The 23,123-nt window shown below is 44.3% G+C and overlaps 1 protein-coding gene across 1 annotated transcript in view; it reads left to right on the top strand.

The window, feature by feature from the left end:
- LOC144141833 (venom metalloproteinase antarease-like TtrivMP_A) overlaps positions 1-23,123 on the top strand; it is a 71,827-nt gene that overhangs the window by 7,150 nt on the left and 41,554 nt on the right. Inside the window, exons 2-8 of the mRNA XM_077673320.1 lie at positions 4,339-4,511; positions 10,694-10,786; positions 12,199-12,325; positions 12,431-12,475; positions 12,609-12,727; positions 16,509-16,580; positions 16,666-16,814. Coding sequence (XP_077529446.1) covers positions 4,339-4,511; positions 10,694-10,786; positions 12,199-12,325; positions 12,431-12,475; positions 12,609-12,727; positions 16,509-16,580; positions 16,666-16,814 — 778 coding nt within the window. The remainder of the gene's footprint in view (positions 1-4,338; positions 4,512-10,693; positions 10,787-12,198; positions 12,326-12,430; positions 12,476-12,608; positions 12,728-16,508; positions 16,581-16,665; positions 16,815-23,123) is intronic.

The following is a 23,123-nucleotide window of genomic DNA, read 5'->3' as shown; positions in this document are numbered from 1 at the left end:
CTTGCCACCCAAACAGAGGCTTCGAAAAGAAAATTGCTTTCCTTTGCTCGGTCGGAAATTCCTAGAAAATAGTATAAAATAAGAAAAACAACGCCAATAAACCTATATAACGCGACAATGCCTTAAAAAGTTAATGCACTAACGAACGAACGCATTATTGAACTAACGCGCTAACTTGTGGCCGCCACGCAAGGTGCGACGACTCGTTCTCGGCAAAGTCAAGAAAACAGATTTTTTGACGAACTTGTGCATGTGATTTTTATTTTTCTGGTGCTAATGCACAATCTCGGCCAAAAATAACAGCGCTGTCTGCTAAAAAAATATTTTGCATACGTTGCAATATTGGTAGGTGTAAATCGTGCAACAAAAATACTTGCGGTATTTCTCAGAGCTTTCTCGCAAGCGGCAGAGCTAAAACAGGAAGCTGACGTGTCCGTTCTGCGTGACCGTTCTGCAGACGTGTCCGTTATGCAGAGCTCCAATCATGAATTTCGGGGCTTCCTTTTCTGCTTAATATTTGTACCTATAGATGTTACGGAAGCGGTGACGAGCCCACTGAGCGCCGCTAAAATAAGGAACGCGAGAAAAACGCAAGGCGAGTTAATGCGTAATCATCCTCCGAAACCGCAAGTGCTCCAAAATGATCTTTGCGACGACGCCAAAGGCAGCTTGCCCAATTTTCAAACACTTCGCAAGGTTCAGATTGGAAGACACAGTTTGGAATACGCTGGTCTAATATGACTCGAGAGTCGGGAAGCCAAGCTGATTACACGGGGATGTTTTTGCTAACTCGTGGGGTGCAGGGTTGTATGTAGTTGCTAATTATGAGGGTCAGCTTATACATGCAGAACAGTACGCGCTTATTTGTAAGAGAGGAGCTCACAAGGTCACAAGAAAAACTTTACAATCTCGTGGACGCTGTGAGAGAACAGCTAGATCAGTGCGTAGTTTTGGGCCAATCTAAGACAGTCGCATAGTACGTCGTGGGGTCAGAGAGAGCAGGGCGAGTTGCAAAGAATGTATGATTAAATTCTAGCTGCTTTATGGATATATGGGATGCCGTGAACTTCGTCACGTCAGTACCGTCGATGCAGTGGCAAGTTTTCGAAGACGCCCTGTGGATTGAACAAGGTCACCTCACCATAGAGAGGAGGCAAATTTGCCAATCTGGAAGGCACATCGTCCTACAGGTTGGCATGCGTGCGTCCTTTGCTAAAACACGAAAAAGCCTAGATTCGTCGCAAGCTTTTTGTTTACGTCTCTTGAGATATAAATAAAGCTCTTAAATTGTAGTTCTCGCTATCGGATTTTTACTTTCAATTGGCTTCTGTCATTGAAGTTTGCCTGGTTCCTTTCGGTAAAGCATCCGCCCAAAGACATTATATTCGTTATGGTACGTCGCTATTCCGTATCACAGACGAAACTTCACCATACCCACCGATCAAGCGTTTTGGTGAAGGCTCAAGCTATGGAATGCTTAACAGCTGAGTATTGGCGGCTGCCTCTCCGTGAACTCTTCCTGTTCAAGCTGGGTTTGTGCGGGACAAGATGCTTTGTTCAGTTGCGTGACAGATAAACGTGGGTGCTGCACACAAGTAGTGTAACCCACCGCCAATAATTCAGATAATATTGGTGATATACCATCAATTGAGATTTTATCTTGAGATAATAAAGCGTACGATCTCTCCTGCTACGGTCAGCCTGCTGCTGCCGGTTGGTTGAAGCTTTATTAAGAATTATAGAGCCTTTTATTTGACCGCCCATGGAAAACGTAGAGTTCGTTTGCGAAAGCAATCAGCAGAAAGACTTGAACAAACTCCGACAGGGCTTGAAGTCACCCCATTGCTCGCGTCTATTGTCGAGGATGAAAAAATCAGATCTTCAAACGCATCTCACAAGACTAGGTGCCTTGCATGTGCAATGGCAAAAAGTACAGACAGATTACCCGTGTATGCAAGTCGCACTGCTTCACGTGACAGGTATAACTACCGTACGACCGAAAACGAGTGCACTAGTGATAGCGCCGACCATTACAAGATTTTGTCTGCAACATTTTAGTACACAATGGAGGCGAATCGCAACCATAAATCTGTTAACAAACCTTAAGGACAAATTATCGGGCCGCCTTTACAGTTGGAGTCAGTATCTACGGTTATTTCATTTGCGATTGCTCGCAAGTCAGTCCCGAAAAACCGCGACGCTTCCCGCCTTTCCTTTTCAACTGCCCCTTCAGAACACTGAAGAAGATTACCCAGACGTGTCCAGACGGCGGCAAACTGACAGACCTTGAAACGCTTATAGAACATTTCGACAGCTAAAATCTCGTCCTGTGATGTCACCTCGATAGTCGTTGGCTTCTTCTTCCCTGTGGTTTCTTCAGCAAGATGAAGACTGTCAGCTTCGGGGACAATAATCAATAGTATAAACTCTGTACAGGAGACTGCACATTTGTGTTACCCGAAAACCACATTAACGCACCAAAAACAGAAACAAGGAAGTAACAATGGGGCAACGCGACAGAGAAAACTGTAACGAGTTCAAACACATGGGGAAGAGTCTCAGTCCGGAAATGAAAAAAAAATGACGAAGTACGTGCTTGCTGCTGGAACGGGGTTGCCATACCTTACTTCTCAGAGGCACAGTTGCAGTGCTGCGGTGTTAAAATGTCGAGGTGGCGTATCGTGGCAGTAGTGGTAGAGCGCCCTCCTAACTCCCGTTGCAGAGTCGCCAACGCGGCTTTGTTTGGGAGTCGTGGTCTCTACCGACGTCCGGCCACCCGACTCGCTTGCTGGATGTTGCCGTTGTGGAGGACCGCTTGGCGCAAATCGCGAGTCCGGTCGCCCGACCGCCGTGCATCTCGGTCCTGGTCCACCCTGTACCTACTGGCTTTCTTCCATGGTTTTCTTCCATAGTTCTTCCTACTGGTTTTCTTCCATGGTTTTCTTCCCTGGGCGCTCGCCCATCGCAATTCGCCGGCGTCTGAGTGTGGGGCGAGTGACCACGTAAAACGATGATGATGATGGTGCTTTCGGGGTGTGTGGAACGTACCCCGCAGAGCGGGTCTTCGTTATCATCGTCTTCTTTGACTTCCCTTCGTGACAAGACGTAGGCTAGCTGAAAGGTACATTGCCTGTAGAAACAAATGAATCCCCTATGCGATATTTTTTTCTGCGTGCACCAGTTGTGATCTGCTTCGTCCGAAAAGCCAACCAAATCACAATGCATGACGAACAAAATAAAACCTGAAGATCAATATCTACGCTGGCAGGCCCGACGACACCAGTTAGGCGACACTGCTCTAGGAGGGTTTAGAAGGAAACACTGTTTAAGCCCTGTTGGAAACTAAAAAAGTCGGCGCAAGCACCCAGAATACGGTTACCCAAGATATACCAATCGTGGGCACACACGGGCAGACCTGTGACCTTATGCGTTGGTGTGCATGCGTAGCCTAATAGCAGAGAGAGAGAAACCCTCTGAAGACGATAGCATGAATTGGGTACCTTAACGCAAAAATTGCTCCGGTCAAAGCGGACTCTTTTGAGTCCGCCTTGACAAATTGTGACCCACTTCTCGCCACTGACGCAGTTCAGTCATGCATCACGTTGCCCATAGTCATAGCCCGCGGCAACTCGTAGCCCGCCAAATGCTTGTGACCACAGTGCACAAGCTAGTGACCTAAGCATGGCTCGCCCGTGAGCCACCCTAGGGAATAACCTACCAGTGGGTAGAGATATGTGTAGGATTAGTGAGAGGGGAGAGAGATTTGAGTAGTAGGGTGGCATAGGTGGTTTGAGATTACAAGTTGGGAGGAAAGACTTTAAATATTAGAAGAGAACAAGGTGGCTGGGTGTTTAAAAAGAGAAGAGAATAGAGTCGAGAGAGAAGAGACAAGAATGCAAAATGAAGAGCGGGAGAAAGACAAGAAAGGAAGTGGCGAGAACGGAGTGGGAACGCGGAGAAAGAGTTGAATTGGCTGGGGAAATATCAGTAAGGGGTAAGAGACAAGGTCCTGTTTTCGTTCCAAATTTAATTTTCTGTTCGTGCTTCGGTATTGGCGTCCGGTACAGCGCTTTCTGGGGCGAGAATAGTAAAAACGAAAATGTGTTGAGTGAGTAGGAAACTTTTGTTCTTGAATGAGGTCTGTTCGAATGGACGTTTGTTCTAGAGTGGTATAATTTCAGCATTGTGCCTCCCGAGATAAGAAAAATTAATAAAAGATTCCAACTCATGGTAGTTTGTTCTTATGCATTTACAAAACAGCTTTACATGAAAACATACATCGTTACAGGAGCGAGCGTTTTAAATTGTTTTTCATATTTCTTTCTTTCTTTGAAACAGTGTCAAATGAAGCTGAACTTGTATTTCCCCAACTTTTCGATGCTCGGGACGAGCTTGGAACGAGAGTTTTAAAGGTCAATGACAAAATAACTCTGAATCTTAAAAAAAGCTCGGTTGTTGAGGACGGATTCTTCTTATTGACTCATGAGGATGGTGTTCCAGTGCGGACGTATGTGAGTACATTTCTTGTTTCCTTATATTAGCTTATTGAACGATATAGTCATTCTTAGCAATGTTCAATAAAACAACATTTGAGTGTAAATGCTACCGAATACATAAAGTGAGTGATAGCCAAAAAGTTTTAGCCAAAAAATGTAGAGCAGCAAATACCTTACCCCACCAATTTATACAATTGCAAAAAGGAGATAGCTTAAACCTGAAACGTTTATAAATGAGCATGGGAATAGGTAGACAGGGGGAAAAGCAATTTGTTACGCGTCTACTGCCCTGGTCTACGGCGCTTGCTACGTTGCAAGAAAAATCTAGACACTGCACACAAACCTACATCTGGAATAAATACATTGATTGGGGAGGGGGATTAAAAGTGCTACGCGAATGGAGAAAGAGTACATCGGGAATTACAGTACACGGGGTCTGCACATCGCAGCAACCGAAAATGAGAAGTAGTTATAATTGAAGGAGAACTGAAAGGCAGGGACGGAAAGAATGACTGGCGGCTACAATACCACCTAATGCGAAATTAGTGCACAGGGTGAACTGGAGTCTGCTCGGTCAAGCCGCATAGTCGCTGTGTCTCAGGAAGCGATCGCGTGCTTACCAAACACACGGGGCGCGCTCTACGTTGTTATTTTCTTGTAGCGTGTCGGCGGCGCCGAGCATAATGTTGTAGATAGTGTTTGAACCTCCCGCGCAAATGTCACATGGTTGGGAAGAGTCACGCAACCAGGACGACGACGAAGGACTCGAAGAACCGACGAACGTGCAGCACGCAGTGGTCTGCTGGGCTTCTGGGCTTTTTGTCAACTTGAAACAAGACGCTTATTTTCATGGATGCCTCGTCTTGCGTTTCCTTTCGCGGGCGCCACAACACAACGAGGGCGGTATTCACACACGTGTCTTGCGCGGGCTCTGTACACGGCCCGCTTCCTCCTCACACTTTCCGACGAAGCGTCTCGTGCCGCCCCAGCAGACCGGAGCCTCTCTCAAAATTTCCCGACACCCTACTGGCCGATTTCTTTCAGTCTTCGGTCTTCCCATCGTTCGCTAGGTTACGACGTTGCCGCTAAACCACAGTAGCGGCCGCCAAAGTACTGCGCACTACAAAGTAAACGCCCATGCGTTTGAGGAGGAGGAAGCTGCTAAAAGCGGCAGCACCGATAAATTAACTTGTGTGTGCACGGCTATTTGACAGGACGGTGCTGTTGTTCTCTGCAGTTGAATACAACAACAATTACACAGGCTGAATATATGTTTGTGGCTGTTCAGTTTTCACAGCTCTGTAAAGCTCTGGCTTTAATTCGTAACTTAGAAAAAGTTCCCTCAAAGACAGGCTCCCTCCTTTGCTCCACAAGTGGCTCGGGAGAGGCACTTCTACAACGGAAGATGCGTACCGAAAGCATGAACAACCATCTATTCAACACCGTGTTTAGTAAAGCTGTAATGAAGAGTTTATAGAGTTGTCGGCCAAAATGTGTAAGAATGATTAAAATACGTAAGTAGGAGTGCTCCTTCCTGAAAACACACCGTAGATAGTAAGGGCAGAACAACGTTACCGTGCACCGAATAGAAAAGCAGATAAATTGGCAGTTATGAATGTTCAGGACGTGGCGCAAGCCACTCGTCGAGTGCCTCACCAACGTAAAGCACTCGTCAAGTTGCTTGCGGCATGAACGTCAATGAAATTGAAAGGTTGAAAAAACTGCTTTGGAATATTTGTTGCTGAAGCATCTTGCCACTACAGAAAAGTGACCGCCACTTTGTCTAACGTTTAAGCGCGACCTATTTTCTAACATAAAAAGTGCAAGAACAAGACTTTTCTCCGATATAAGTATCAAATGTATATTCTCACAGCTTTATGTATCCCTTAAATTTTGAATATCCCTACACTTGAAGGTCAGACCCTTGTTCCCAGCTGTACTGACACGAAAAAGTTAAAGCAGGAGCGTTTGCCACAAAAGCCCACGCCCGTAGCAACAACTGCCCCTTCGGTAGCGTGTCATACCCAGAGGCGTTTGACACCGCTAGGAGTTGTATAGCGTGAGCCTAAACTCGGCAGTAGTGATAGGAGGTAATTTACGCCAGCACATGTCGATGGAGAGAGTACAGAAACGTTAGTGAAACAGCTAATAAAGAGCTCCTAAATTTGCTGTCAAATCTGGCGTCATAAACCGGCAGGAACAAGCAATGTCAATGCGCGGGGATGACACACCGAAGCCATTTGGAAGCGCTACGGGGGATCGCAAAGCAAAGTTCCCTAGTGGCCTGACTACAAGGCCCTTCCACAAGGCGAAGCGGAGGCAAGGTATCTCAGGCGTACGACATGCTTGCTACTTCAAACCCGAGAACAACTGCTTTTTTGTACTCTGACTTTTTTTGTTTTCTATGTGTCCCACCGCAAGCGTTTAAGGTGATATCGATCCTGATGAGAATGCTAGATGATTCAAAATACAGAAGACCCTCAATAAACGGAACTTCTAGGGTACGAAAAAATTAGTCCTGTTTAACAGGAGTTCGTTTAGTAAAATAGGTGTGTGAAAGTGCAAATTTATGTGCGTACACATTCATAACACCACTTCATGAAACTCTAAGCACTGGAAGGTGAATGTAGCTGAAGGTTTTTCGTTACTAATAGTTTTTCAGAAAGCAAGAAAACTACAAGAGGTTTCGGCGGAGCATTCACAAAGTTGATTTGGCAACAATGCGTCGCTCACAAAATGCACCAATTATTTTTGTTTGAGTCCTTGGAGCTGCGTCTTCGTGGAGGCTACAGGCCTCAACTTCGCGAGTTCTTACGAAGTGCCGAATTCAGAAGACGGCAACGCGATAATAAAGCGCTAATAGCAACGCAATGGCACAAACGAGGTGGCCGGTGCTGAGCCCTGTAACCTCGGCGTCTTGAATCGAGGCAGAACGACTGGAACAAGAACTCCGATGTTGTGTTCATTCCGCTAACACGGCTGATCACTAACGAGATGAGGCTTACGAGGCCAACGAGGCTAAAAAACATCGATGAAGAAAAAAATTTCAAAACGAAACAGCTGGAACCGTAAAAAGCTGATTCTCATGCAATGGGTTTTAAAAGAAGTTCTATTTCTGGTTCCGTTTACACGGTGACGCAGAAGTTTTAGTTCCGATTACGGAGAGTTTTTTACGTTATCTGAATACAAAACCAACCAATTTACAGGGTACAGTTCCGTTTAACCCGCAATTCCGTTTAAGCGATTTCCGTTTATTGAGATTCTGCTGTATATAGCTCAAAGGGGAAAATATCAAATTCCGGAAGCGCTTCTAGTTGGCGCCAACGCCCCACAGAGGAGGCTTTGAAGGCTATTAGGCTTGTTCCGTTTGCGCGCGAACATGGAGGCGAAAGCAATGTGCTTGGGCGAGTTTTGGAAGCAGTAGCTTGTTTCTTCTTTTACAAAATTCTCCCAGATGATAGGAGGTAACACACAGATGAGTTTCATTTGGGTTAACAAACAACATTGCCTAATTAATTTGTTACTGCGTAGAATTTTGTTTTGAGAGGCTTCTTTTTGACACACACTTTGCAATTGAGCATTGAACAATATGTTGGTGCTTATGAATACTACCGGTGCACCATTCAAACGCCGTGCCTTTCTGATTGGTACACGCCAACGAAGATAGAAGGTGGGGGCAGTTTGTCGCGTGGCAGCCACGGGTCGCCATACAGGACCGGACATCCCTGAGTGTGCTGCACTGAGGCGCGGAGTCCCTATAGGGGTAAGCAGAGCCCGGCGTTCGGTAGGGGACAGGGAGCTTCAACGTATCAGCGTAGCGGCCGCAAGGTTACACCCCGAGTCCACCGATTAGGCCATCAGCACACTGCTCTTTGAGCCCCTCGCCGAGGGACAGATCGCTCATGACTTTATCGGGTCCTAGAACGTAGAGATCGTCCATGACAATGTGTGATCCCGCGAACATTACTTTCCCTCTCGTTTTCTAGTCATCTCTAGGACGTCATTTTTCTGTAGACTTATTCAAGTATCTTTCTTCGGTGCTTAACATAACTTTGCCTTTTTTTACTTGGACGTCAAAAGTATATTGCCAAAAATCTATCTGGCCCCCTCAAGCCCACGTCAAACACCAGCAAGCGTGACGAGCGTGTACTTACCAGCACAGCACTGTACAACAGCACATGCTTCAAAATATTTCCTTTTTTCGCAAGCATCGGAACTTACGTGGGTCCTCATTGGTTAGCAGTTGTCACTTCCGTTCAGTGAACAGATGTCGCTAGTCTGGAATATTTCAAAATTCCGCTGTGTTAGAACGATCCAAAAAGGCAACATATTTGTATGCTAGAGTTTTCACCGCTTTCATGGCCCGGTAAGCAAACCCTTCTGGTCAATCATCTTCACGAGACTACAACGAATCTCTCGTTTAATCCGTGCTGATCTTTCTGATGGCCAGGGCATCTTTGCACCTTTCATCATCTCACTTCAGTCGCTTCCGCGCAATGTACCCCGCTTAGCCTATAGCGTAACTACTGGTCCAAGAAAGTTGCCCCGGAGTCTTTTGTGCTTTGCTTGCAAAGTGCAGACTGTCATTCTCGGACTCACGACAACCGGGTACTTGATGCTGGGCACTTCCGTGTTTGTAACGCACATCAAGATTACGGCTGTCCCTATTGATAGCGTTCCAGAATTTAGACTATGATTGCGGCAGTCGCAACCACATACACTGCGTAACGAATCTTGTCGGTTGTCTTCTCTTTGAGGGCAGGGACACTAGACTGGGTTACAGGTTTCTGCCGAAAAGCGGCTTCTGAGCGTTTTAGCTTTCTCTGAGGGTCATTTTGTTTCGTTTCTTCTTTGTACAAGTAGCTCGGGTATGACATAGAATTACCGGCACTGCCTTTAGGTAATGTGTTAGTTTGGGGAGGGGTGCTATACGTGTAGTTTAGTCACTTCTTCAACATGACGGACTTCATGCAGTCTTTCGCCAAGTTTAAAATGGCCCTCGTACAACTAACAAGGCATGTGCGCAACTTATATGCCTGATACATGTGCGAGAGTGTTCACTGAATGCAATTTTAACGCTCATGACAAGTGTAAATTTACAAGGTGTAATTACAACGTGTGAATACACGTTGTGTAAATACAGGACGTGTGAATGCAGACACGGCAATACGCTTTTACCTTTGAATGTTGGTGGAGAGTGAGGGATAAAAAAACGTATCCTTCTGTGCCCGACTCGTAGTTTCCTTGCAACAAGGCACACAAAATTTGTATGGCCTTTTTCACGGTGTATTTAAATTCACGTAGCCCCTATTCTGCATCACAGGAGACTCTCGGCGCGAACACTTCATTTTAGCTGGTAAATTCGACTCCGACGCGCATTCAAGTAAGGAAAGACGCTCGAATTGTCGTTCTACTTTTTCGGACGAACTGTGCCTGCGTGGTCCTACTGCGGCAAATGCGGTCTTCTGCGTTCAGACGACCGGTTCACTGATGTTTCCTCTGCGAAGGTTTAAAGTTGAACGGCGGGAAAAGTCAGCTTACTGCCTCTAACGGGAAGTGGCGTGAGCCCAGCAGAAACCCAGCTCTAAAACCATTCTCCAGGTGGCGTTGTTTGAACGCTCTCTCACTCTATCGCAATGGCTTTCACCTTGGCACCAACTGTAATTTCCTAAACGCCACAAAGCCAGAAATCATTGTCATCACACCACATGTTACAATTGAGGTAGGCGCTAAGGAGAGTAGTTCAAAATTAAGTAACTGGGAATCCTGAATTTAATGAAACACGGGTTGATTACAATGAGATGTACTCAGTTTCTCCCAACTAGTAACAATGTTTTTCCCGTTATCAGGAATGACTTCACTGACGTGCGATATGCAGAATTTACAGGAGGTTGTGGGAATTGTGCCAAGGCGCTCACTATCACGTTTCTCTTGAGCGGCAAACTTTCCTTAAAAAAAATATTTAGGTTTAACCGCATCAACCTATATTTTGAAGAACTATAAGAAACGACAGGACACCGATTTATTATCAGAATGAATTCGAAAGTACACTATATCAAGTAGCAAGCACCAGTATTTCTGAAGCGAGTGATAATTGGCTACTTCTTAAGGGTGAAAGGATTCAATGCAGTACCAGCTTGTGCTTTCTCAAAACGACTGTAATTGATAAAACAAATTTTTCATTCTTGTGTTCACAGCTTGATGTTGATAAGTTGCAAGAAGGCCTGTTCCATGACGAAATCCATTTAGCATCTGTTTTCGTGACTGAAGAAGGCGGACTCGCGAAAGTGGTTTGTACTTTTAATTCTATCACAAGGGGGGAGGGAGGAAGGGAATATGTTGTATAGTGACAAAAATGTTCACTAACCTATCTGGAGTGCTAGTTGCCGCGCGCGGACGGGTTGAAATGTATATGAACATGGATAATAAACTCAGTTCGCTAGTATGCGCTTTGCTGTGTCTCCCTTCTGTCCCGACCTTGTTACCGCATTCCTTTTCATCTTAAATGTTCACTCACCAAGCACAGGATTTGCAGGGTATCAATTTGTACGCTCTCATTTCGAAGGACAGACGTTATGAAACATGTGTTTTCTAAATAAATAAATAGGACAAACTTTATTAGTGCACGTGAAATATATGCTGTAGTAGAGGCTGGTAATGAAGACTAGACTAACATGTATAACGAATTAGGTGTGTCCGATGTCGTAGTTTGGACCTCTAAGCGGTTATCTTTAGGTGCTTGTGCACGTCTGGTGGTTTTCTTCAAAGGATAAAAAACGGTAATATATAAATGAAGAATAACTAAATTGTGCAACGCGTTTAAGAATACATTCGGCGCAAAATAAGCGTAAGAGCTGCCAATAGCTCCTTTGCTTGCTTTTGAAATATTTGAGATGTGATTTAATCAGCGCTTGTTTTGCGTCTTTCTTCCTTTGCGACATGTTCCTATAGGTGCGCTATTTTTACCATATTTCATTGCTCTTAACCAACTAGCCCACGTTCATGCATCGACTTATCTCCCTGTATTTGCTTACTTAAGCGCTATCACGGTCCGCGTTAACGTTACAATCGGGGTTAGTGTTGGAGTGCAATCATAATACAAAAAATTTCCTGGTCGGAATATATCTATAACTGCATAGACGATAACAATAATTGGAAATTCAAAAACGTAAATTACACCACAGCAGCACCGACAAAAGTGATGCAAGTATCGGAAATATATAAACGGGAGTACACGTAGTACAGTGCAGAGCAATGTGTGAAGCAAAAAACACTAGAAAATGTAAAGTGAGTAACATAACAGATTGCATTACAAGAGTGGGCTATGCGGTGTAGGTGCTAGGTGCAAGTGATATACGCATTTATTAATTGCAAGTCAGACGTCGAAGATGCGTTCTTTGCACAGGCCGGCAGCGATAAGAGAAACGGGTGACAGCAAGCATTTTTCTTCAGTGCTGTCCCTATGCGTCTCACTTCGGCATACAGCCTCTGCGTGCGGAGGCACGTATGACATCCTCGCACTGACGGAGCCTAAGTCATGTTGCAGCGCATGGCTGTTTAACTATAACAGAATTCTACATCGCTACGGCCGCGTTCTCATTGCCGCCCTCCAGAGCAGTGTGTAAACCGCTGAGCCTGAGATAATTGCAGTGCCAACTGTTGAAATTGGGGAATTGTCTGACACGTCGTTCTACTTTTAAAGGAAGGTGTTGTTGGGCCTAACCTCAAGATTAAGCCACTCGAAGGAAAGGAACGTTCGGCAGACGGCTTCTATCCGCACGTTTTAGAAATTATCAGTAAAGAAAAACCGATCGTTGGCCCAGTACACGGTGAGTGGTAGTTTTTAAATACTGCAGCTTATCACGAAAGGCAGTTCGATAAACAGTTTAGGAATTTTGATTATTTTAATGGGATGAACATTTGACTTTTTAAAGGTGACTACATTCACCCAAGGAACACAAGGCTGGAGGAGCGTGGAGGTAAGCAACGGAGTTTTATCAAACTCGGGGGAAAAGAAAACTTTCCACAAAGTAATATAGGTTGCTCTGACGTCTGTTTTACTGTTCAGTTTGCTTCGGTTATCTTGTATTAAATTTGTTCTCGTCATTTCAGTTCGAAGAGGTGTCACAAAGGTCTACCCGGAAATTCGCGTCGTCGTGGATTACCAATTTCGCGAAGGTTTCAATCACTCATGGGAAATGGCCAGATATCTCATGATTGAATTCAACGTTGTAAGTAAAAAATTTTTATACAAAAATAAATTGAGGTACTAGCGAGGAATAGCAATTTCAAGGCACCCCATTCGAGGTATTCTTTATTACGAAAACTGACGATTTTGTTCTCCCATTCTACCTGCGATTTTACTGAGACCAATAACGTTGCGGCTCTTAGGCATTTAAACGGGAGCTCAGGATAAAAAAACTTGTTCCAGTTGGTAGGGAACCATACTTAAACACGGCAGAACACCAAACAAGGATGGTAGGAACAGAGAACGAGCTGTGACAAACAGTTGAAGGTTTTATACATAGACAAAGGAGCACTTCTATGTGCGCGCACGTTAAGAAAGAGACGCTTGCTGGCACTATGAACTCTTCTCCAGATAATCAGCTTCATAATCTACCAGCGCTCTCACACACATGCTTACGCATGCGTCGAGATGTTTATGTTTTGCAGAGACTTTAACAATGTCCGTCGTGGAAGAAGTTTCTTGAGCGATATTGATACCCGTAAGATCGAATTCTGTAGTGTAGCACCGCGTTAAGCAATATCACGGTCCTTTTTAATATTGCATGCTGTGCGCCGGCGAATATTTACACAGCGCCCCATGTGCACCCCATACAGTTTGACACGCGTCAATGGAATAGAATACACCACGTTGGCTTTGCATGGAACAAACTGCCGGTTGTGTGTCACGTTACCCCCATGAGTCCACGACACAGCCGACCGGCACGAAGGTATTGCCGCTTATTCTCACCCTGGAAAATGACGTTACCCTGAGGTTAAGTGGTGATCTCCCTAATGCGGCTGGAAATGCTATGAAAGTTATGGCATTACCGCCACCATCTTACGCTTGGCTTCTTTTTATTTATTCTGTTTTGATTGAGTGTTATATTATTTAAAGCCTTCGCTGAGCAGGATGCAAGACAGTAAAGGTGACAATTAAAGTATTCAAGGCATCTTATCTTCACAGGACTTCTTCATTGTGTAGTAGACAGTTTTAGCGGACTGTTTTTGATGGTGGGCTTCGGTATCAGCGACGCGCTCAGCGCAACCGGAGCAAATGTCGTTCGCAGCCAAGCACGCCACGCATGCGCAATGGCGCTCCCGCTTGCTATGAGAGCGGAGCGGACCGTGAGACTCGCTATTATTATCAACAGCAAAGCGATATATACAGCGACGTGTAGAGCCATCTAGGATTTGTACTTGGTCTTGTGTGGCTTTGTGGTAAGCAACATTGTTCCGCACGGTAGTAACAAGGTTTTGAATGTAGACTGATACGCAGTTGTTACGATGGCATCCTGTTACTTTGAGAATTATTTTGATTTCTTAGAAAAGAGATGTCCTCCGTTAGCCGTCAAAATTCTCGCGTGGCAGTGGCTGGAACACAACAATAGAAAGGCCACATTAGGTGTTCCATCCACTGCCATGCGAGAATCATGCCGCCTAACGGAGGACACCACTTTCCCTCTGTTTCATTTTCTGCACCCTTCAACACTAAGGGAGTAGCCCTTAGCGTCTTGGCGGTACGCTAATAACATTTCTTCTATATATTTGGCCTGTATCATGCAAATGAGGACAAATTTTAATTGTAGGGGTAATTAAAAACCTTTATTTTTAAACATTCTCAGAGATGCCAACTAAATGTGCACCCTTGATGGCTATAAAAAAGGGGAATTATCGTGGCGAGTGGGCGCTATAGTAAATATTGTTAGAAGGAAGAAACCACACAAAATTACAGAAGCAAAAGTGTAGAGTGTATAAAAACAACGCATCTTCTGATCATATTTTTTGTTGATTTCATTGATCTGTTTATCTTGTCATATTTGACGAATTCTGTTAAGCAGGGTGTAGTGGTGGGTTAAGTGGCAGTTCTATTTAACATTGCTACAGCGTGAAAATAAACAAAAATACGAGAAAAAGACGGGGAAGGAGCTCACTTACAACTAAATTTATTATGAGGTAACGTTGAACTTTTATACGCACGCATCATGTTAGCGACAGTAAAAAGTAAAGGTGAAACAAGAACAAAATCCTAAAACCAATAAAAGCACAGGGAATATCAAACGGTTTTCACGCATTTGGCGCAAGTTTTAAATATACCCTCTTACGTTGTATCGAATGTACACCACGTGTTAGAAAACAACTTGAATATCCTTTTTGCGATAACGTGAGCGACGGCCTGCTAACTCATTGGCTGCGAAACATCTCAATTTCGTTACCTTCCATTATCTCTCGCGGAGTTTGAATATGTAAGTCAAACATATCTACGATTATCGATGACTCGCAATTTCCTGCTGCAGGAGGTAGGCCTTAAAAGAAAATTCGGTATCGTTTGCGCAGAACAAAAGTTCTTGTTGCATAATGGCGTAATATAAATGTGTAGCCAACCAAAAAAAATCGAATGGCTGGAGGTATCTTGATAATCGCACACATGATGTTATTGGTGTTAGAACCTGCAACATAGGAAGGTGTGAATAAACAAAAAAATATAGGCTTTCAAATGCCTAACGAAACCCTAAATATATTAACAAATAAACGTTGATTTTGCCGTGTATGTAATTGGCGTGTATGCAATGGCAAGTGAAACTCATTTAGATACCGAAGAAAAAGCTATAAAGAACAAATACCTGACGCAGTGAAAGTAGCTAAAACAAATTTTACGAACAGCGCTACTCCAGTGATGTTAGCGATGACGAACTGCTAAAAAGAATAGATTTTTCCTCCAGTTCCGAATGCGTAGTATAGGGTGGCCATGAGAAGGCGCACAATCTTGAGAGCTTAAAAAGCTCTCTATCAGATACACTCAGTTAAGCTGACAAATCGATGATACACGCACTGAACAAGTTTAAATTTATTTTAAATAAAGTAAATAAACAAAGAAATAAAACATTTCATTTCTTGAAACATATGAGAGCCGCTCAAATCCTCAACTGCGGGGGAATTTTTACTTCACCTCGGAGTGGGCAGAAACAGTATTATGAAGATGAGAGCGACTTGGGCTCTACGTGTACAGCTCAATTCACTTCATCACTTAAAATAAGCAAGTGGACGTGACAAAAATTGTTGCTAGAACTTTGCTGCTATATTTGTAAAAAAGGTGTAGACACGTTGTAGATAATTAGGACCCTGGTCAAGATTTTGGTTCAGAAAAATTATAACCTGTCTAGTAAGAACGGTGGCCAATTTACGGATACATTGGACTTTTAGAAGAATAAATACCGTGTGGAATTTTTATGAATGCGTGATTTCTCGCACCATTTGTCGGACAATCTATCGCTGCCGGTAAATGTTCCAGAAAATGTACCTTAGAATAAAAACATTAAAATTCATGTGCAGCTTTCCCGCTCATTGCAGTCATTTCAACCGTGATTACTGTGTAGCTATTTAGAGAAATGTAAATTTTTTGCGGAGCTCATATTGGGGGTGAAAACTTGGTTTGTGCGCAATTTCAAGTCTCGCAAGTTGCGCGACTAGGTTCCTGAGCCATGGAGACTATCCCATAGAAATGCATGGAGAGTAAGATCTGACAGAGAAATACACCAAAAATATTCAGAATCTTGGCAACTTATTTTAGTGTTTTCATCTTCATGTTAACTTCGTGCTTTTGCCGAACATGACTTTCCTGAAGTGGTTTTGCTAGGTCACTAAGAAGTCGGAATTTTGAGCGAGAAAGCTGGGTTGAGAAAATTATGTCCTCTTTTTTTAAGGAGAACAGTAAGTATCATCTGTGTTCACGAGAAAAATCTCCCAGCAGTGTTTTTGTGCAAACTCCTCTTTTAAATTACCTTACAGGTAAGGCTCCGATACCTGACCGTGGCTAATCCTAAGATAAGCTTAAGGTTCCGGGTAATTGAAATATTATCGGTAAGTGGGGTTATACACCATGCTAGGAAGAAACGTTTGGGGAAAGTCAACATTTGTGTTTTATGTTGTTGGGCTTTCGCTACAGCAAGAAATGGAATGCCTGTATTACAAATACATTGATGACGACAACTGGCCCTCAGTTGACGGAATCGCCACGCTGTACAGCTTGTTGGATTATGTCGGTAATCACAGTCACACATACGCACCCTACGACGTTGTCTATGTCGTGACCGGGTAAGTGGAAGTTTTATGCTGAATGGTATATTAAACGATCTTCTACAATAATTATTTTCAAGCGACACAATTTAATACTTAACCTCGCCATCTTAAAAATTCCACACTATGTGGGAACAAATGGAGACTCTCAAATGCCTAAGTACCACAACGCCAAGGGATAAAGGGACGCCGCCCTCATGTGCAGAGCTGTGCGTCATCAGTTAATATTCTGGCTCACCTGTGTACCTGTGTAACAGTGGAGAAACATACAGTTCCGCCGATCTACGGGGAAGCCATGAAAATATATGTGCACAAAATGCACATCGAAATCTCCGCAACTCTCCGCGCGCTTTTGTAAGACGAAAATTGCGTTAGTGCAAACAGCACTGATATCATGAGTAAAAGATTATGTTTTGTGTACGCTTTAGTAGATTGCAAGGCCCCATAGTTGAACTGCATGGCGGAAGTGCTGTTAATAAGTGCGAATATAATACACAAAAAGAAAGTAAGAACTCCCCATACGGGGGAGCCAAGGCCACTTGTAAAATATATAGGCACCGCATACCAAGAAAAAATACAGTATTATATGTGGATTGAGACGTTACAACTTTCTTTAGGAAAAAAGGAACGTTCAGAAACATTTAGCGGTGCTCAAAATAAATTACGGTAAAATGAAGGCCGAGAAGGGGAAATTTCAATTGGCCATTGTAGTGCATTTCATAGTTAGATATCTGAAAAACTTGTTTCCGTTCTTAGTGTAGACTTAAGGTAGCAGTAAATAATAGACTAGAGCAAATCGTGTTAAGTTAGTATTTGGGTTGACGAAGGTTAAATAGCGTACAAAATAATGCTGCGTTTATAAGGACGGAAAAATATTTCGTTCCCGTTTAGCTAAAAAGGTTGATCATGTAGAAGGATGTTAAGACGCTTAAAATTGGGAAGCACTGGTGCATTGTAGGGCTGCAAATAAATATATGCAAACAGCATAGTTTTATAAATGATGTAGACATGAGAAATCTGTAGAAAAGAACCTTAGACCCAATCCAATCAAATCTTAATATTTCAGAAAAGCATTCAGAAACATCCCCCGGCTAAAAGCTGTGAAGCAGCTTGACCGAGGCCAGAGAATCGTTCATAACAAAGCAGCCACGGTGAACGCACAAGCTTACAGTGATTAGAACCAATCCAGCAAATAAAAAGAGGAAAGCGTAAGCAGCACACAATCCTCTGTTACACGGGGACGAAAATAGAAAAAGAACTGAAAAATTGCACAGAGGAACCAAATTTCAAAACAACAAGAGACGAAAAGAGAGAATGAAAACAAAAGAGAAGAAAAGAATATATATCTTCCCTTGTAATGGTAGATATAAAAATACACAGCGTAATAAAATGTTCGAACAACCACAGCGTCATTCACAGTCGCAAGACGGCCTTATACAATGTTAAGAGAAAGTATAGAACAAGATGTAATATGTGTTCCTTATAGCGATATAGGATAACTAGGTTCGGTCTGAGTAAAACGTGGTAACTGGATATAATTTCATACTTCTGCGAACAGTTTGAAGGTTTCATTATCACGGGTGCGCCAACACCTTTTTGTATTGAACTGTATTGTTTTGTAGTGCGGCATGCGGGCAACGTTTTGCGGGGCGCTGTTGATGTCCGCGTCCTTCTATGAATAGTGCGAGCGATAAAAAAGCCCAGACGACAGAGTAAGAAGAGTCCGTGGAAAGATTTGTTTTTGAAATACCAGAGCTGCTTTCACAATGGCGGAGACGCGGCTGCCATATAGACGACAATGCGAAACAGGGATCTCAAGTTGGCTCTCAATCACCCCGCAAGTTGGCTCTCAATCAATCCCTTGCTACCTGAGAACATTGTAGAGAGAGTGAGAAAAGAAACTATTTAAATCGAGGTAATGTTTCAGAGACGCATCATAGTGCTGCGTAAGTTCCCGGTATGAGACGTCGCAATGCTTCCACTCGTGATCAGCTTCATCAGCGGCGACTGGGTGCGTCAAATCTCGAGTCGGGAGGTCGGCGATCTGGTTGCCACGGATGCCGCTGTGAGCTGGCGCCCATCTTGCCTCCTCTAGTTCGTGGTCTTCGACTGATAATTCAAAGTGTTGTGGCGTGCACTCAATTGTTGGTAAAGTTGGGGTACACCTGCCGAGAGTCTGTTATGATAAATCTGGCGCCGCTTTAGCTAAGCGCAAGTGATATCGCCACTTCGTCGGCTAGGAGGGGCTGTGTCAGGAGGTTATATGCTACACCTGTGTTGCTTATTTAAAATGACGGGGGCTGCCATGGGTGCTCTTCTGGTGTAAAAGGCTACGTCTTTGTAGGCGGTTATTTATCTCCGTACATTTTCTCTGGACCTGGGCTTTTATGCCATATTTGTGATACACAGGGTGCATACTGAGTGGTAACAAGGACAGAACAATTTTTTTCTAGTGGTCTGGGGTCCGTTTCTCTTATGGAGAGCTGGGTGGCTGATTGGGGCCAATAGTGCCAGATCGGAGACGTTGAACGTCCTCGTTTTGGTTGCTCCTAACTCTAATTTTTGGCTAGATAGGTGCGTCTATAATAACTCCTCGGCCGAGTTGTGGATGTCACGTCGGAGTAGCTGTTTGGAACATTTGCTGCCAGGAAGCCCATGACTTGCTTATAAGCCTAGGTTATCTCGAGCTCTGTGGCTTTGAGCAGGGCGTCCGGTATAGCGTAGGTAATCCGCGACAAGACGAACATCTGAAAACGGCGATGCGTGTCTGCTTCCCTCATGCCCCTAGTTTTGTTCGCGACACGTCGTATCATATGAGTAATCTAGTTTATGGTTTGTTATGGGTTTAAGCTTGTTGATGGGAAGCCTGTTCAAGCAGTCCGCCTGAAATATCACGGCTAGGATCGTCAAGCTTTTGAAATGAAGCTATGATACGGCCTTCTATGCATAGGCTGATAGTGGGCGAACCTGGACGCTTTTTTGCTGTGTGACCAGCAGTACCTATGATTTCTGCTGTGGGCAGTTCAGACAAGATGACTCAGCATAAGCAACCACCGTCCACTGCATGTTGCAGTTATTTCTCTAACTTTCCTATTCACCCTGTAGACGACCAGATAATTATGTCAGCGTAGATGGCGTGCCGAATCGCCAGGATGTTGTTGTGGTGTAGCGGCAGGCATAGCAGGGTAATATTAAAAATGATAGCAGACAGTACAGCATCTTGTGGTGTTCCGCGCCCACCGAAACGAGCAAGGGTCCGTAAGCTTTTTACCGACTTTTAAGATGGCTTTATTCCCGAAAGAAAATTTCTGAAGTAGTTTGATATCCCCAGTATACATCTCAGTCTGTTTAACATGCGCAATATATAGTGTGCTTGACGTTATAAAATGGCACTCTGAGATCCACTGAGATCCAAGGATGGAAGTGGGGCGAGTCACGAGTCGCAAGGGCCATCACTTCCTCTTTAAGTTGGGAGTAAGATATCTTGCGTTGAGAGTTGCCGACGAAATCTCACCATTGTTGGCGGGATTTTACCAGTGCCTTCCAGATGCGGCAGCAGTCTGTTGAGAACCATGTCCTCACGAAAGTTACCACCCACGAAGTAAGAGAAATAGGTCTCAAGCTCTCAAAGGGTGCTGGTTTTCCTGTTAGTGTATGATTCGGACCTCCACTGTTTTCGAAATGTTTGGTAGGATGTATGCCTTCCAATTTTTTTTTAGGTGGGCAGTAGATTCTAGCCGCGAAGGGTCGTCGACATTTAGGAGAGCCTTCTTTCAACTTTGGTACACTCCCGTAGCCGTGCGGCTCCTCAGATATCCACCTCAGATATCAGAACGATCCACCTCCGGGGAACACAGCGGAATCCTAGAATATCCCTCCAAAGTCCATAGGCAAATGTCGGGTCTCAGGCCGGTCATACTGCCTTTGAAAGTAAAACTGGTGCAATGATAAGCATAACAAGACCTTTTCGCCATTTATTTATTTATTTAGTTAGTTATGTATTTATTTCAATACCTTCAGGGCCCATCGGTCATTACAGAAGGGAATGGTTGTTTAAATATCACAACAAAAATAGATACTTGAAAAATCGGACATACAATGGCAGCAATACATATAAAAATCAAATAAAAAACTAAAACACGTTAGAGAAAGTGCTAATATTATACAATATTATACAGTATTCCAAAATACAATCATTGAGGTCGATATAAATTCTGGACAACGGTTTGAAAAGCGAGGGTATTAGCGAGGGTTGCAACTGAGGATGGCAGGTCATTCCATTGTTTAGATGTTTTTAGAAGAAAAGAGTGGTAGAATGAATTCGTACGGGCGAAAGAGACGTTAACTTTGTTTGCGTGATCAGTAGGCGCAGATACGTGTGCAGGTGTGGAAAGGAGTTCGTGTTTAGGACTCGGGTTGTGATAATAAATTTTGTGAAATAAACTGAGGCGCGACAATTTCCTACGTGAAGAAAAAAGAGTCAAGTTTAGAGAAAGCTTCATGGAGGATACGCTGGCAGTACGATTATAGACGGATAGTATGAAACACGCGCTGCGATTCTCAACTGATTCTGATAAGCCCAGCGCCGATAAGCCAAGCGCTTACACAAAACGTCTCCTTAAGAAACAGCAAGTGCCACATGAAGTGAGTAAAACAAAAACTAAAGAAAAACTTTCAAAACAAAAAAAATTCCCCCGCATTTCCCCGAGGGGGAGAATGTGAAAGTGCGAATGCACGGTTGTCGGCCCGCTTGCGGCGCTTGCGCTCGGCCCCCGGAGCCCACCGCCTCGCCGCCTTCTCTTCCATCTCTTCCATCGGGTTTGTAGTATCACGTGTACACCAAGCAGTTATCAAGCCGCTATAACGCCGCTGAGTCGCCAACGCACGCCGCTGACGACGTAGTTTGAATGCGTTAAAGATATAAGGCGCGTCAACACTGATATCACCGTCGCGTCCGTGGCTTGATCGGTAGAGCGTCGCGCTGCGGCCGCAAAGTCCGCAGATCGAAACCTGGCGCCGGATGCTGTTTCTTTATAGAGGAGCACTGCGGACGCCGACGCCGCCGCCGGCGCTGGATGGTTTGGGGTCGCTTATAAAGTGTATTCACACTTAAAAAATTACCTAGGAAGTTGCAGTTATAGAGTCCGGAAAGCGGGTCGAGACCGAGTTATGTGCCCCTTATCAGACATAGGGTGTACTGGGCTTTGAACCTGAACAGCGAACGTACTTTCAACGCGTGTGACTATATAGGCAAGCCCGCGATCCCCTTAGTTTAACCCGGCATTTATTTTGACCGCTGGCATCAGAAGCGGGAACCGGAGTTCGTTGCTCCATGCCTCAATGTTAATTATGGAAAGTTCTTGCTCCCAGAGGGGAAGTGCCACTTAGTCATTTTAGCACAATGTGATGTATCGGAAAGGTGCAATAGCCGGCACGCAAAAATTTTATATGCCCCCTTTCAACAAGATTGAGCCAATGCAAGATATATGCCCGCTCAAAAATATTGCAGAAAGACAATGATATTAGGTTTAACTTCCCTGCCCTTCCTTCAACACGAAGCCTTGCGTGCTAGCGCTTATCAGCTCCCTGCTGTCCAGTCACGAACGCCTGATTTTTTCTGGAACGGCCAGCCGTGTTCGTCCGCTGTTTCTCGACATAATATATGCCACGGAAATTTAATACGTCATGTTCCATTTATTTTTTTTGCTGGAAAAGATGTTTACACACCGAAATACTCTCTGATTCAGAAGTTGCTAAAACATCAATTGAAACTTTGTTTGTTAAGCACTAGACTAATTAAAATAACGACCCCAAAAACGCTCTCCGGAACGAGAAAATCGCCAGTATATCCAATACAGCCGTATACATCTCCCACGGTGGTCGTATGAGCAATGTGCATATAATTTGTGCACCGGTCCATGCATCTCTCCCACGCATCGAGCTAGCACAGCATATAGCCCGACGTTTCACCTCTCGGTATTGCCTTGGCGATGCTGCTCGCCCGGGTCAGTGGGCTATGACGAGGCTTGCGACCTAACGGTACATTTGTCAACACTATCGCATGGAGCACCAGATATATCCCGCACGCATCCCACCCTCCACAGACGTGAGTCGATGTGTAGCCTGGCGCCACCTACTGGCCAATGCATTGCGCAGTCATGCAATATTCAGCCACATTTTTCCGCGAACTCCACAACGATCAATGTAAGCGGGACATCAAGCCAGCCACACTGTTCAGATGACTTGGGTTTGCGGCGTTCAGCCACGGACTCTACAAGAACACTTAAGCATTACCAATGCGGAGCAGATGAAGCCCTTTTTCGCAGC

This window comes from Haemaphysalis longicornis, unplaced genomic scaffold (assembly GCF_048455015.1).
Source record: "Haemaphysalis longicornis isolate Haplotype H1 unplaced genomic scaffold, Haemaphysalis longicornis Haplotype H1 scaffold_6, whole genome shotgun sequence".
Lineage (NCBI taxonomy): Eukaryota > Metazoa > Arthropoda > Arachnida > Ixodida > Ixodidae > Haemaphysalis > Haemaphysalis longicornis.
The sequence above is the reverse complement of the archived record's forward strand: the minus strand, read 5'-3'. Positions and strand labels throughout refer to the sequence as shown.